This window comes from Malaclemys terrapin, chromosome 11 (assembly GCF_027887155.1).
Source record: "Malaclemys terrapin pileata isolate rMalTer1 chromosome 11, rMalTer1.hap1, whole genome shotgun sequence".
Taxonomy (NCBI): Eukaryota; Metazoa; Chordata; order Testudines; family Emydidae; genus Malaclemys; species Malaclemys terrapin.
Window position 1 is genome coordinate 79,042,380 of NC_071515.1, and position 13,399 is coordinate 79,055,778.

General features: G+C 51.7%; 1 protein-coding gene across 1 annotated transcript in view; it reads left to right on the forward strand.

Moving 5' to 3' along the window:
- The window catches only part of LOC128845481 (dnaJ homolog subfamily B member 6-like), a 34,141-nt gene extending 24,335 nt beyond the window's left edge, over window positions 1–9,806 (forward strand). Inside the window, exons 9-10 of the mRNA XM_054044233.1 lie at window positions 190–260; window positions 7,946–9,806. Of these exons, the coding sequence (XP_053900208.1) occupies window positions 190–260; window positions 7,946–9,072 (1,198 nt within the window). The 3' untranslated portion in view covers window positions 9,073–9,806. The remainder of the gene's footprint in view (window positions 1–189; window positions 261–7,945) is intronic.
- Window positions 9,807–13,399: the final 3,593 nt, after the last annotated feature.

Consider the following 13,399-nt stretch of genomic DNA (forward strand, 5'->3'; position numbering starts at 1 on the left):
AAGATCAGGTCTCAAGTGGCAAGAATTCTCTGCAGTGAGGCACTAGGACTGTTTATTGAACTGAGCCATGTGGACTGGCTTACTTTGTAAAGATAACATCCCAGTTGTGGGGGTGTGTGGGGGGGAAATGTGTGTCCTAATGGGTGCTGCCCCTCCTTTGCCTGGGTAACTCTACTGTCTGTTTTCCAGGACTGCGGCGAATAGACAGGAGTGGGCAGATGTTGAAGGAGATGGGGAGCTGAAATCTGTTCGTGTTAACGGTAAGGAGCAAAGGCCAAGGTTTTCAAAAGTGACGGGTGATTTGGGGAACCTCAGTTGTTGGGTGCCAAACTTGAGACAGTTGAAAGGTAGCCGATTGTCCAAAAGAGTGCTGAACCCCCATTCTCTGGAATCAAGGACCCTTTAAGGGGTCTCAAGTTGGGCACCCAAGAACTGAGGCTTCTAAAAATCACTAGCCGTGTTTGAAACTCTCAGCCCAGGCTTGTAAGGCTGTTTAGTATGAGAGATGACAAAAAGACCTCCTGGAGGTCATCAGGCACGCGCACACACACACACACACGCACACACACACACACACACGAACGACCTGGTTTCACAATCCTGATACTTCTAAAGTAAAAAGCAAACAAACAAAATCAACCCCCACAACGCTGAAAAAAACCCAACAACCCAGAAGCCCAACCATTCGGATCTTCTCTATGAACATCGTATAGAAGTAACAGAGGATTCAGGCAAGAGGAAAGGTTACACACAGTGCTCCATATCGTAGCGGAAATATTTAAAAAACAAAAAATAAAAAACATTCCAGCAGGAAATTCAAAGTTAGTTACGCTTAAGAAAACCCAAATATTGGAAAGGGTGGAAGTGCAGTTAAAATATGGAATTAACCTTGACTCTGCCCCCATCCTCCCACCTTCTGTCTCCTCCACTCCCCTCAGAGTAAAGCAGATGTGTCAACCAGGACACGCTATTTCTTTATCACAGGTAGGTACCATATTAAACCCCGGATACTTTGAGGATGGAAGCCAAGAATCCCTGGTGTATTACAACGTGTAAGGCAGGAGGTGGTGCTGTTGCTGCCTTGCTAAAGAAGGGCAATTAGTGGCTGGTCTCTGGTCAAGTGGACGGCACATACAGAGTGGTGGGTGGGAACATGCCTGTCTGTGGCATATGGGACTGTGTAGCATGGGAGGTGGCTGATTCTGTCGATGAAGATGTACAGTGTGCAGGCCTATGGCTGTCATGGAGAGGGCTGGGCTTGTAAGGGCAGAGTTAAGGTGGTTTAGGAGCCTTCACCCTGCACGTCCAGACTTTCTACAGCATGGCACGATTTAACATCGGTTTCCAATAGAAAATATTTACATTTTAGCACGTAAGAATGAGAAGAGTTGAGGCTGAGCTTTCACCTCACCTCTGCCCTCCCTGAACTCCCAGGGCTGAGCTGTGCAGCGATGCTAGTTTGTTTCCTTGTGTACAAATAAACACATAAAAGGGGAGCCAAGCTGGCTGACGGGGTGTGTAAGCAGCACAGTCTGAGTCGATCTGCCTGAATGCTTCCTGGATGGCTGTCTCCTTAGCCACGGAGGGCAGGACTCAGCCCTCCGAACACAGTAGATAAAAATCATGATTAATTTTTTTTTTCAAACTTAAGTCATGATTTTTAAAAAAACAATTTCACTCAGCTGTTCTGCTCACATGTTGCTAGGTCGTTACTTTCTTCCTATTTCAAAGTCTGAGATTGCTAAGTGGATGTTTTGTACTGGTTTCTTTAATTAGTTTCCTAATTGTTAGTAGGGTTTCACATTTTTCCACAGAGATTTTTTTCTACTAAGAAGTTCACACCTGAAATCCTCATCTACACAAGAACTGACAGGGCCAGGGTCTCAACATCTGCACTGTGAGAGTAGCACAACTCAAACACTCTAAGTGCGGGGATGAGACAATGGTGTAGGTCTGGGTTTATTAGGAACAGGGGAACTTTTGGGGGGAGAAGTGGCCTATACACGAGGGATGAGCTCCCCCATAACCAAAATGGAAGCAGACTGCTGGTGCGTAAAATTAAAAAGATTGTAGAGGATTTTTTAAATTAAAGGCTGGGGGAAAGGCGACAGGTGCAGAAAACCACAGACACATCCCTTAGGGATGAATTTATTAAAGGCAGGAATCTATGTCCTAGTATATAGGAGAGGAAAGAAGTTGGTAACGTACAGGTAGGAACAGTCAAATGTAGAAGAGTCTCATTTAAATACATTTAAATATAACATATGAAGGCAAGAAACTAAATATTGACAAAGTGTCTCAGTGCTTATATACAGATGCTAGAAGTCTACATACTAAGATGGGTGAACTAGAGTGCCTAGCATTACATGGTGGAATGAGGATAATCGATGGGACATGGTAATACCAGAGTATAGGGATGACAGGGATGACAGAGTGGCTCGTGCTGGTGGGGGAGTGGCACTATAAGTGAAAGAAAGCAGAGAGTCAACTATAGTAAGAGTTTAAAATAAAGCAAACGGTCCCATAGACTCTCGGTGGGTAGAAATCCCAGGCTTGAATAATCAGAGTCTGGCAGTGGGGATATGCTACCGACCACCTGACCAGGATGGTGACGGCAACTGAGAAATGCTAAGGGAGGTTAGAGAGGCTACAGAAACCAGAAAACTCACTAATTGCCTGGGAACATGTCGCCTCCGGGCAGGATGCAGAGAGAACATTTCTAGACACCATTACTTCTTGGAGCAGCTGGGCCTGGACCCCACGAGGGGAGAGGCACGTCTTGATTTAGTCCTAAGCAGAGCACAGGTCTGGTCCAAGAGGTGACTTTAGCTGAACTGCTTGGTAATAGCGACTATCATGTAATTAAATTTAGCATCATTGTAAGGGGGAAAATACCAAAAAAATCCCCCACCGTAACATTGACCCTTAAAACAGGGAGTGATACAGGAATGAGGACACTAGTTAGACAAAAATTAGAAAAGCTGTCGCAAGGGTAAAATGCCAGCAAGCAGCCTGGAGACTACTTAAAAACACCAGAGAGTCAAACTACACGTGTACCCCCAAATCAAAAGAGACAGTAGGAGGACCAAAAGCAGAGGCGGATTAAGGTTTCCTGGGGTTCTGGGTCAGAGCAATTGGGGGGGCCTTCCCTACCCCTTCCGTCTGTGGCCCTGCCCCTGTTCCGCCTCTTCTGCCTGCGGCCCTACTCACAACCCCACCCCTTTCTGCCCCTTCCCGGGGCCGCCCCATTCTGCCCCCACTGCAGTCCCGCAACCCCTTTTGCTCTTCCCCCCCCCCGCGCCCCAAGACTGGAGAAGCTCTGTCCCTGCACCACAGCCCCGGGGCCGCAGTGGGGAGTGAAAGCTCCTCCGCAGCGGGGATCTGGGTTCTGGGGCTTCCCCTGCAGAAGTGAGGGGAATGGTGGGGATCCACCTGGTGCTTCTGCCAGAGAGCAGGTCGGAGCACTGGGGGCTTCCCCTGCCACCCCACGGCTTCTGCCAGGGATGGAATCATGGCCACGGGCGGGGGAGGGGGGTTCCCCCTGTCCTGCCTGCCCGGCCCTGCTCCTGTGGACTTTCCCCGCCCCGCTTCCTGCCAAACAGGCCCTGGGGCCACTAGATAGCAAAGGTGCTAACGGAGCACTCAAGACAGACAAGGCCATTCCAGAGAAGCTAAATAAATTCTTTGCATTGGTCTTCACTGCAGAGGATGTGGGGGAAATACCCACATGCGAGCTAGTCTTTAGAGGTGACCAATCTGAAGCACTGTCCAAAATTGATGTGTCAATAGCAGAGGTTTTAGAACAAATTGATCAAGTAACAAAGACAAGAAGACAGGATACTGGACTAGATGGACCTTTGGTCTGACCCAGTGTGGCCATCTGGAATACTGTGTCCAGTTTTGGGCCCCACACTACAAGAAGGATGTGGAAAAATTGGAAAGAGTCCAGCGGAGGGAAACAAAAATGATTAGGGGTCTGGAGCACATGACTTATGAGGAGAGGCTGAGGGAACTGGGATTGTTTAGTCTCCAGAAGAGAAGAATGAGGGGGGATTTGATAGCAGCCTTCAACTACCTGAAGGGGGGTTCCAAAGAGAATGGAGCTTGGCTGTTCTCAGTGATGGCAGATGACAGAACAAGGAGAAATGGTCTCAAGTTGCAGTGGGGGAGGTCCAGGTTGGATATTAGGAAACACTATTTCACTAGGAGGGTGGTGAAGCACTGGAATGCGTTACCTAGGGAGGTGGTGGAGTCTCCTTCCTTGGAGGTTTTTAAGGCCCGGCTTGACAAAGCCCTGGCTGGGATGATTTAGTTGGGAATTGGTCCTGCTTTGAGCAGGGGGTTGGACTAGATGACCTCTTGAGGTCCCTTCCAACCCTGATATTCTATGATTCATTCTCATGTATGTTCTTAAGTCACCAGGACCAGAAGGTATCACCCAAGAGTCTAAAGGAACTCAAATGTGAAATTGCAGAACTACTAACTGTAATATGTAACCTATGACTGTAATCGTCCAATCAATCCCTGCTCCCTGGCGCCTCCTCCAGGTGCAGCCCACCTGGCCACCTTAACCCTTCAAATCTGGTGGGGTTGACACCCCATCACACCACCGAAGAAAGTTACCGTGGATAGTTCTCTAAAAACATCTTCCGTTCAATGCACAGCAGTGGTCAAAAAGGCTAACAGTATGTTAGGAACTATTAGGAAAGGGATAGATAATAAGACAGAAAATATCATATTGCCACTATATAAACCCATGGTACATCCACATCTTGAATACTGTGTGCAGTTCTGGTCACCCCATCTCAGAAAAATATATCGTGGAACTGGAAACGGTTCAGAGAAGGCCAACGAAGGTGATCAAGTTTATGGAACTTCCCTACAAGGAGAGACTAAAAAGATTAGGGCAGTTCAGCTTGGAAAAGAGACGACTAAGGGGGATATGACAGAGGTCTATAAAATCATGGCTGGTGTGGAGAGAGTGAATAAGGAAGTGTTATTTACCTTTTCACACAATACCAAAACCAGGGGTCACCCAATGAAATTAACAGGCAGCAGGTTTAATATGAACAAGAGGAAGTGCTTTTTCACACAATGCACAACTAACCTGTGGAACTCATTGCCAGAGGATGTTGTGAAGGGCAAAAGTATAACTGGGTTCAGAAAAGAACTAGATGAGTTAGAGGATAGGTCCATCACTGGCTAGCCAAGATGGCCAGGATGCAACCCTGAGCATGGGGCAACCCTAAACCTCTGACTACCAGATGCCAGGAGTGGAAGACAGTGGTGGATCACCCCATAATTGCCTGGTCCTGTACACGCCTTGTGAAGCTTTAACATGGGCCACTGCCTGAGACAGGAAACTGGGCAAGATGGTCCATGGGCTGACCCAGTGTAGTAGCTCTTATGTACATCACTAAGAGACTAGCCCATGCTATATTGCCACCAACACCAGCTTCTGATATACTGAACTTACAAAGTCAAGCACAATGAAATGCTGCCCCCAGGCTATACTCCTCCATCGGGGTTTGCAGTTTGCAGTCAGTGGGACTTGGACTCCTAAGTCACTTCGGTGCTTTAAAAAATCCTGTATTTAGGCACCTACGGGGGAGATTAGGAGCCTGACTTTAGGCACCTTCTCTTTTTTGAAAATGATGTCCTGTGTGTGTAAGGAAAGCTCACAGTCACGTTGTGAATGTATTGAAAGTCTCAGTAACTTTTCATTCACAGAGAAGCAATTTTATTTTGAAGATTTTATGCCACTAAGAGAATCTTTTTAAAGTAAAAATACAACCTTAGCCCCGATGCGGCAAACGCTGAGGCACACGCTCCGCTGTAAGTACATGGCTAGTCCTGCTGAAGGCAATGGGGCTGTTCATGTGAGCTACGCTATGCACCCGCTGACTGCAGGTTGGGGCCCTTCCTTTGCAAGATTTGTTTCTAGGTGATAGCAGTTTTTAAAATTCAATTAAGTCATCGTCCCGGGGGTGCTCACTCACCACGGGCGGCGCCTCCTCTTGGTCACTCTGGGGAATAGCTCTCTGCCAGGTCTGATGCCTCTCCTTATGGTGTCTGCCTCCCGTTGTCCTTTCTCTCTCTGAGGCCCCTCTCTCGCTCCAGGCGCTGCAGCCACTTCCTTGTAACTCGGCCCTCTGGCCAGGTCACTAGACACGTTTTCCTCTTCCGGGGGATCAAGGTTCCTTTGTATGAAGGGTTCAGTCTTCCCATTCACTGCCCGGATGGTGCCACTTGCCCATGGCTGTCAGGGGAACCCAGTCCTGCCCTCGACTCCAGGTTCTGGCTCAGGGACCCTCTAGTCAGCTCCCTCCTAGATCTTACTGCCTTTCCCGGGGCCCTTTCCTTACCTTCTGGCTCTCCCACTTCTCTGGGTTTGGCCAGCCTCCTCCCAAGGAGTGACTACAGGCTACTTGTCTCTGTCGCCCCAAGCGCACCTCCCTTCCCCCAGGGAGTGACTGCACCCCACTCCCCTGCACCCCGCTCTGCTCTAGCTCCCTGGCTTTATGGAAGCCCTGCCTGTTCCCACACAGGTGAGCTTCCCCCAATTAGGGCTTTCCGCTCAGCTTTAATTCTCCCAGCCTTCAGCCTAATAGGTGAATTGGTCCATCCATCCTCCACTAACCCCTTCAGGGCAAGTGTGGGGTGAACACCCCGTCACAGTCCCACTACCAGGAGGGACAGTGCGAGGTTCTTCAATCACGTGATTTAAGTCAACGATTGAAATCACTCCAGCCTGTATCCTAGGCTGTAGTGTCCTCATCCCTAGAGCTGACCCCTCGAACCCAGCTGCCAGTGCCACAGGGCACGTGCATTCAGCCACCGCTCACCGAGTCTCTTGGACCCAGCCTCTGCACATGCTGACATAAGGTCACTGCTGCTGAGCAAAGGCCCAGCTGTGAGGCGAGCCTGGGTGCTGGGGGGTTCCCAGCGGAGGATGCAGTGGTGCCAGTGCTCGCAATTCCTGCACCGCCTCCCCCCGGCCCAGCAAGTGACAGGATTTGGGCTTGAGCCCAGTCTTGCGATGGCACAAGATGCGCCAGCCCTCTGGCAAATAGCCCTCTGGTTAGCTGCCTGCCCCACCTGCCAGCCTCCTGGAGCAAAGCAGCCAATGAGAGCTGCTTCAGGCAGAGCTCTCTCTCCCCCCACCCTCTCCCGTCAGTAACCCAAGGGCTTTCTCGGGGTGAGAAGGGGCGGGGGGGGGGGCAGAAAGAGCCCAGCAACTCAGGGCAGCTCCACTCCCTCCTCCCCTCCTGTGAGCAACAGGGACGGGATGCGCCTCTGCTCCCTCCTCCCCTCCACACCTGGCCTGGGAAGGGGTGACGAGACCCTGGAACTGCCCCCCAACTTGGGAGACCCTGTGGCAGTCTCCAGGCCTGGGGGTGGGGAGGTGAAGAACCAGAGGTGAGGCTGGAGGGCTGAACTGACAGGGAGCTGCGGGGGTGGGGTGGTGAACAGAGAGTGAACTGAGGGGAGGGTTGGGGCTGGGGGACAGGCAGAACTTACATGGGGGCAGAACTGATGCGGGGACTGGGGGATAGAATTTTGGGGGCAGAATTGGTTGCAGGGCAGGGGACGGGCAGCTGCGGGGGTGAGATGTGATGGGTGCCATCCATTTGGGAGAGTGGGTAATAGTAGCCATCAGCCCGCACACTGGGGCTGGGCAGGGGGAGTTCAATGGACAGACCAAAAACCAATATCGTCTTTTAAAAACAAAACCAGATTTGGGGGCCTGACTCGTGATTTGGATCTCCTGTGGCTGGCAGTCCTGGGGATGGGGCATTTCGAGCTGGGCCTCTGGTTACTGTCCTGGACACTTTTCTTGTGGGGGGATGCGGGGAGGAGCCCAGGCTCATGGCTGCTGCGCTACAGCAGGAGAGGTGCCCGAGCTGTCTCTTCTATGAATGCTGATGAGGGTCAATTCTTGCAGGGGTGGCTGTTGACAAGACATACAAAAGAGCAGCAGGGAATGAATCTCATGCTGGGCCTCTGGACCCTCGCCCTGGGCCTCACACATCTCGTCAGAGGCAAAAGAAGCCACACACCAGAACCAGATACAAGTCAGCTTCTGGTGACAAGCTGCTGGCTGGGAAGAGCAGGCCACGAGCCAGGCGAAGCTTACCACAGGAGGGAAGCAGCATACCACTGGCCAAGGGAACCACATCACCGGCCAGGGAGAGCAAGTCACAGGCTGAAAGGAGCACACCAGGGACTGGGGAGAGTGCTCCGCAGGCCAGGGAGAGCGGGTATGAGCCATATCGGGGAGCTGAGCCGCATGCCGGAAGGAGTGAATTGCATGCTGGGAGGAAAGAGTTGCATGCCAAACTCCAATTAGCTCCCAGATACAAGGGGTCACCAGCTGGGAGGAACCAGTCGCATGACAGATGCCACAGAGCGGAGGTTGTGTGGCTAGAGTCGGCTGCTGGGTGTGATGAGCTGGGTCCTGGGTGGAGTGAACTACCTGATGATTGGAAGAGTCTCCCACAAAGTGGAAGATGGTTGCTCCTGGGTGGAACGAATTGGCAGCCAGATACAAGTCAGGTCCCAGCTGGGACGGAGAAGAGGGTGCAGGAGCAATGCTTTGGGACAGCGTGTCTAACGCGCATGACGCTCCTGGTGGGAGAGAGTCCGCTGCCCAGTGTAACAAGGACATTCCCCAGAGGAACAAATTGTCTGCCAGATGGAAAGAGACAAGTCCTGGGTGAAACCATGCATTTGCCCAGGTGGCCAAGCCAATCCCCAGGCAGGCCAGGCCAGTTCCAGTGTCCTACAACTCCACTCTTGGGCAAGAGCAGGTGGCTCCAGGGTGGAACGAGATGGAGATGGGATGGGATGAATAAGTTGCCCAGTGGAACAAGCCAGCTCTTGGATGCAATCCGTCGGCTCCAGAGTGGGGTGAATCAGCTGCCCTGCAAAATGCCTCCGCTCCCAGATATAATCAGTCAGTCCCAGGCTGGAACGAGCCAGCGCCCAGACGGAAGCGGTCCTGATGTTTCGTCCTCTGATTCCAGCTGTTCCCATAACCAGCTTCACCCCAGGGAGGGGAGAATGCTGTGAATGCTGGGACCCACTGGGACCCACTGGGAAAGAGGTTTCCTAGGGGCATTGGCCCATGGGCAAGCAGCTGTTCAATAAAGGACAGGACCAGGGCTCTCCGTCTGTCTTGATCACGCACTGAGAAGCCAGATGCTGAGGAGCTGCTTAGGCAGGAACAGGAGCAGAGCTCCCAGGGCCTTTCTGACCTCCAGAGGCCCAGTGGTGTCCTGGCATTAGGGTGCTTAGGGCCACCTCAATGCTGCTGGCGCTGCCCCCATTGGCACATGGTTCAGCTGCATAGTTATACCACACACCTGTTGCGGACACTATAGATAGGAGGACATGGTCCTGCTCGTTGCTCACACACTAAGGTGATGGACCCTATAAGAACCCAGAAAGCCCCTGGGTCCCCCCGGTGCTGTCAGGAGGTTACAGCCCCCTGACTGCTGTGGCTCAGGGCTCTGGTTTGGCTCTCTTTGAGGGGTGCCCAGGGAAGGGAAAGGGAGGCGTGTGCACAAGGCAGCCGGGGAAGGAGAGAGGGAGACATCACTTTGGGACACGACTACAGTAGAACTCAGCGTTACGAACACCTCGGGAGTGGAGGTTGTTCCTAACTCTGAACAAAACATCAGGGTTGTTCTTTCAAAAGTTTACAACTGAACACTGACTTAATACAGCTTTGAAACTTTACTGTGCAGAAGAAAAATGCTGCTTTGAACCATCTTATTTTAAATGAAACAAGCCCAGAAACCGTTTCCTTACCTTGTCAAATCTTTTTTCAAACTGACCCTTTATTTTTTAGTTGTATACATTTAACACAGCACTGTCCTGTATTTGCCTTTTTTGTGTGTGTCTCTGCTGCTGCCTGATCCCGTCCTTGCGATTCCAAATGAGGAGTGTGGTTGGCCGGTCCGTTTGTAACTCTGGTGTTCATAACTCTGAGGTTCTACTGTCGGTGAGAACTAGTTTGAGATGGATTACCCCTGAAGCTCTGTACAGAGTGTGGTAACACGCTCCCCTGCTCCCCACACCCACTGCCTTTAAATAGCCACAGACAGGTGGCTTCTGGCCTGGCAGGCTTTGGGGATAAGGAGGGCACACAGCTGCCTTTGGCATAGGGTATGACCTGAATGCCAAGTTGGCTGGTGTGAGCATCAGTGTGGGGACGTTCCGTGGGAAACTCTGCAGGAAACAGTGGATCTGAGGGCACTGGACAGGAGAGGAGGCTGGTTCCTTTCCTGGGTGCCTCCGTCCTGGGTTATAAATCCAAGGAAGGCAATAAGAACTGAATCCTGAAATGACTGGGGAAGTGGAGGAGTTCTCTGCGGATCAGACTGGTGTTTTTTGTGTTCTTTGTACAAGTAAACAGCCAAGAGGCAGGTCAAGATGAGCTGGGATGAAAGCCTCCATGGGGATCTTAGGGGAGGAGGCACTGAAGCAGGGGCCACAGGGGTGACAGGCAGAGCTGAGATGAGGGTGGAGTAGAGGAAATGTTCCAGGGTGGCACAAAGGTGATGGATGCTGGAAGCCAATGGATTGTCTGAGCCAAGGAATAAAGCAGGGCAGAGGGAGTTGTGTCTAAGCATGTTCCTCCCACCCAAAATAAGCGTTTCTATCAGCAAGACACATCTGTCCTATTTCTAGGGGGCTTCACAGCCGTTAGCTAAGCACAGGAAATGACACCATTTATCTGAAGAATAATGAGCTGTAGCTCTGTTGACCTGGCCGATCTCAACAGTAATGGCAGCTAAGGACGTGGCATTCAAGGCATTGGACAGTCTGTACAGCTGAGTAGAATCAGTAAGTGTTAGCAACAGGCAGAGCAGAGAGAAGGGGGAGAGAACTGAACTGTGTGGTGCACCCCACAGAGCGGGAGTGTGATGGGGCACTCACTTTGTCAGTGCTGGGTATGACTCAGCAACCCCCTTTTCCCTGCTCCCGGTGCCCCCTGTACATTGTTGGCCTCACTAGGTGGGGCTTCAGTGGCTCAGCCTTCCGGCTAAGTCACACAGTCAATAGATGAATGAATGAACCCTTCCTGGGGTGACAAAGATCAACGAAAGGTTGGCGCTCACCAGGGACTTCAGCCCCATCTCTGGGCCGGCTTGAATTCCAGCCCCTTTCTCAGTCTTTCAGTAGAGAGTCTTGTCCCCTTTTCAGGACTGAGGCCACTTCCCCCCTGGCCAGTGAGGGGGCCCCAGGCCCACCCACTACTCCAGGTCCCAACCCAGGGACCCTGTAAGCAGGTCCCACCTGGCCTCTCTACCTCTGTGCGTTACCGTACGGCTAGAGCTCTGCAGTCTATGGTGCTCCTGGGGCCAGAACATACCCCAACCAGAACTGAGCATCTCACCCCTGCAGTGCCTTTTATCTGAGCCTGCTGGGCTCTGATTGGCTGCTTCTAGGCAGCCTCTCTAGGCAGGCCGGGTGGACCTATCTCTGCTACTCCTTCCTGGGGCGCAGTGTGGTGGGACCACAGGGCTGCTGGTGCACGCCATGACAAGGAATCTTGGGGGAAAGGGAAGCTGAGGTTCGTTATCCACTACAGAGGTGCTGCGGGGGGCAGGCCCGGCTGGCTGAAGGTTTGCACTGGGAGCACAGAGAAAGAGGAGGCTGAAAAGCCTTCTTCAGCAGGAAGAGAGAGGTTGCTACGTATGGGACAAAAGCTGGGTCTGTGCTATGCACTGAACAAAGTGCCGACTGAAAATGGGCCAGCCACGGAGGTGACTGCAAAGAGGAGGGAGATCTGTTTTCCGAGGAAGGGAAGAGCGGAAGTAGGAGGAGGCTGGAGGTGGGGAAGGCCATGGGGAGATGTCTCTAAAAGAGGCTGGACAGTGGCAGATTTGAGGGGGGAGGTATAAGGGAAGGACAATGACAATGGTGCTAGCAGACCCCAAGGGTAGGGGGCAGCAGGGGTCACTCTGGAGGAGGGGACAGTGGCAGTGCTCTCAAGCTCTGCCCCCCTCAGGTACCTGAATGAGACGTGGAGAGCGCAGCTGTTCAGACTATGACTGTGTCTGTCTCTGAGCTCTAGGGAGCTCTTTGCCCCGGCTCCCCGTGGAGGGGTTTGAATACGTCCACAGTCTCCGCTAGTCTTTTTCTTGACTGGGGGAAGAGAAAGCGGTGACACCTGCCCAACATCAGTACGTGTGACGTTCCAATGAGAGGTCACTCCCAGTGACCTGTGAGGAAATAATTCACAGTGACACTTACATCTTCACACCTGGGCCTCTGAGCTTGCACTCCCCTGCCGTTAAAAGAACAGGAGTACTTGTGGCACCTTAGAGACTAACAAATTTATTAGAGCATAAGCTTTCGTGGGCTACAGCCCACTTCTTCGGATGAATATAGAGTGAAACATATATTGAGGAGATATATATATACACATACAGAGAGCATGAACAGGTGGGAGGCCAATTAAGTAAGAGAAAAAAAAAAAACTTTTGAAGTGATAATCAAGATAGCCCAGTACAGACAGTTTGATAAGAAGTGTGAGAATACTTACAAGGGGAGATAGATTCAATGTTTGTAATGGCTCAGCCATTCCCAGTCCTTATTCCCTGTCCCCTGCCGTTGACACTTCTCAGAGCTAGTGTTGCCGGCTCATCTCTGCATCGTGTACACGCAGGTCACAATTCTAAAATTTTCATCACAGCCATCACTAGAGACTTAATTCTTGTTAAAGACAGTTCAGATTCTGGAGCCCCGCTTGAGAGAGGTGCAGCTGCGTTGTACCGACACACACTGGCTCAATCCAAGAGTCGGGAGACAGGCTCAAAGGATCGAAGAGAGGAGTTGACAGAGGAGTTGGGAATGAGTGGCATCAGTAGGGTGCCTGGTGGAAGACGGGGCGGGGGGAGAAAGGCGGGTGAATGTTACAGTGGAAAGGCGCGAAGGAGATGGTGGATGGAGGCGATTGTGGAGAGTTCTGAAGGGAAAGGGGAGATCTTTGGAGGGCAGTGAGGGCACTGATACAACGAGCAGGAGGACAGGAACTGCCGTGCCAGCCAGATCTATGTAGTCCAGTCTCCAAGTCCTGTCTAGGACAGTGGCTAATACCAGCTGCTTCAGAGACACCTACTGGCCAATTGTGGTACAAGATGCCCACTGTCGTCAGATGTCACCGGTGTGGTGTTCTGCTCTGTTCAATGTTGATAACAGTCGGCTGCATGCGTGTGGTTCTCCCTGTGTGCTGCCCCGGCTCTGCAGATCGCTGGCACAGCAGATCTCGAGCGAACCGCCCAATGACCACAGACTCCGATAAGGTACGAAGGCACCCGGCCAGCTTTATTGCCAAACGAAACACAGTCTCTAGCTCCCCGGATCAGATGTCTACAGTTCTGCTAGT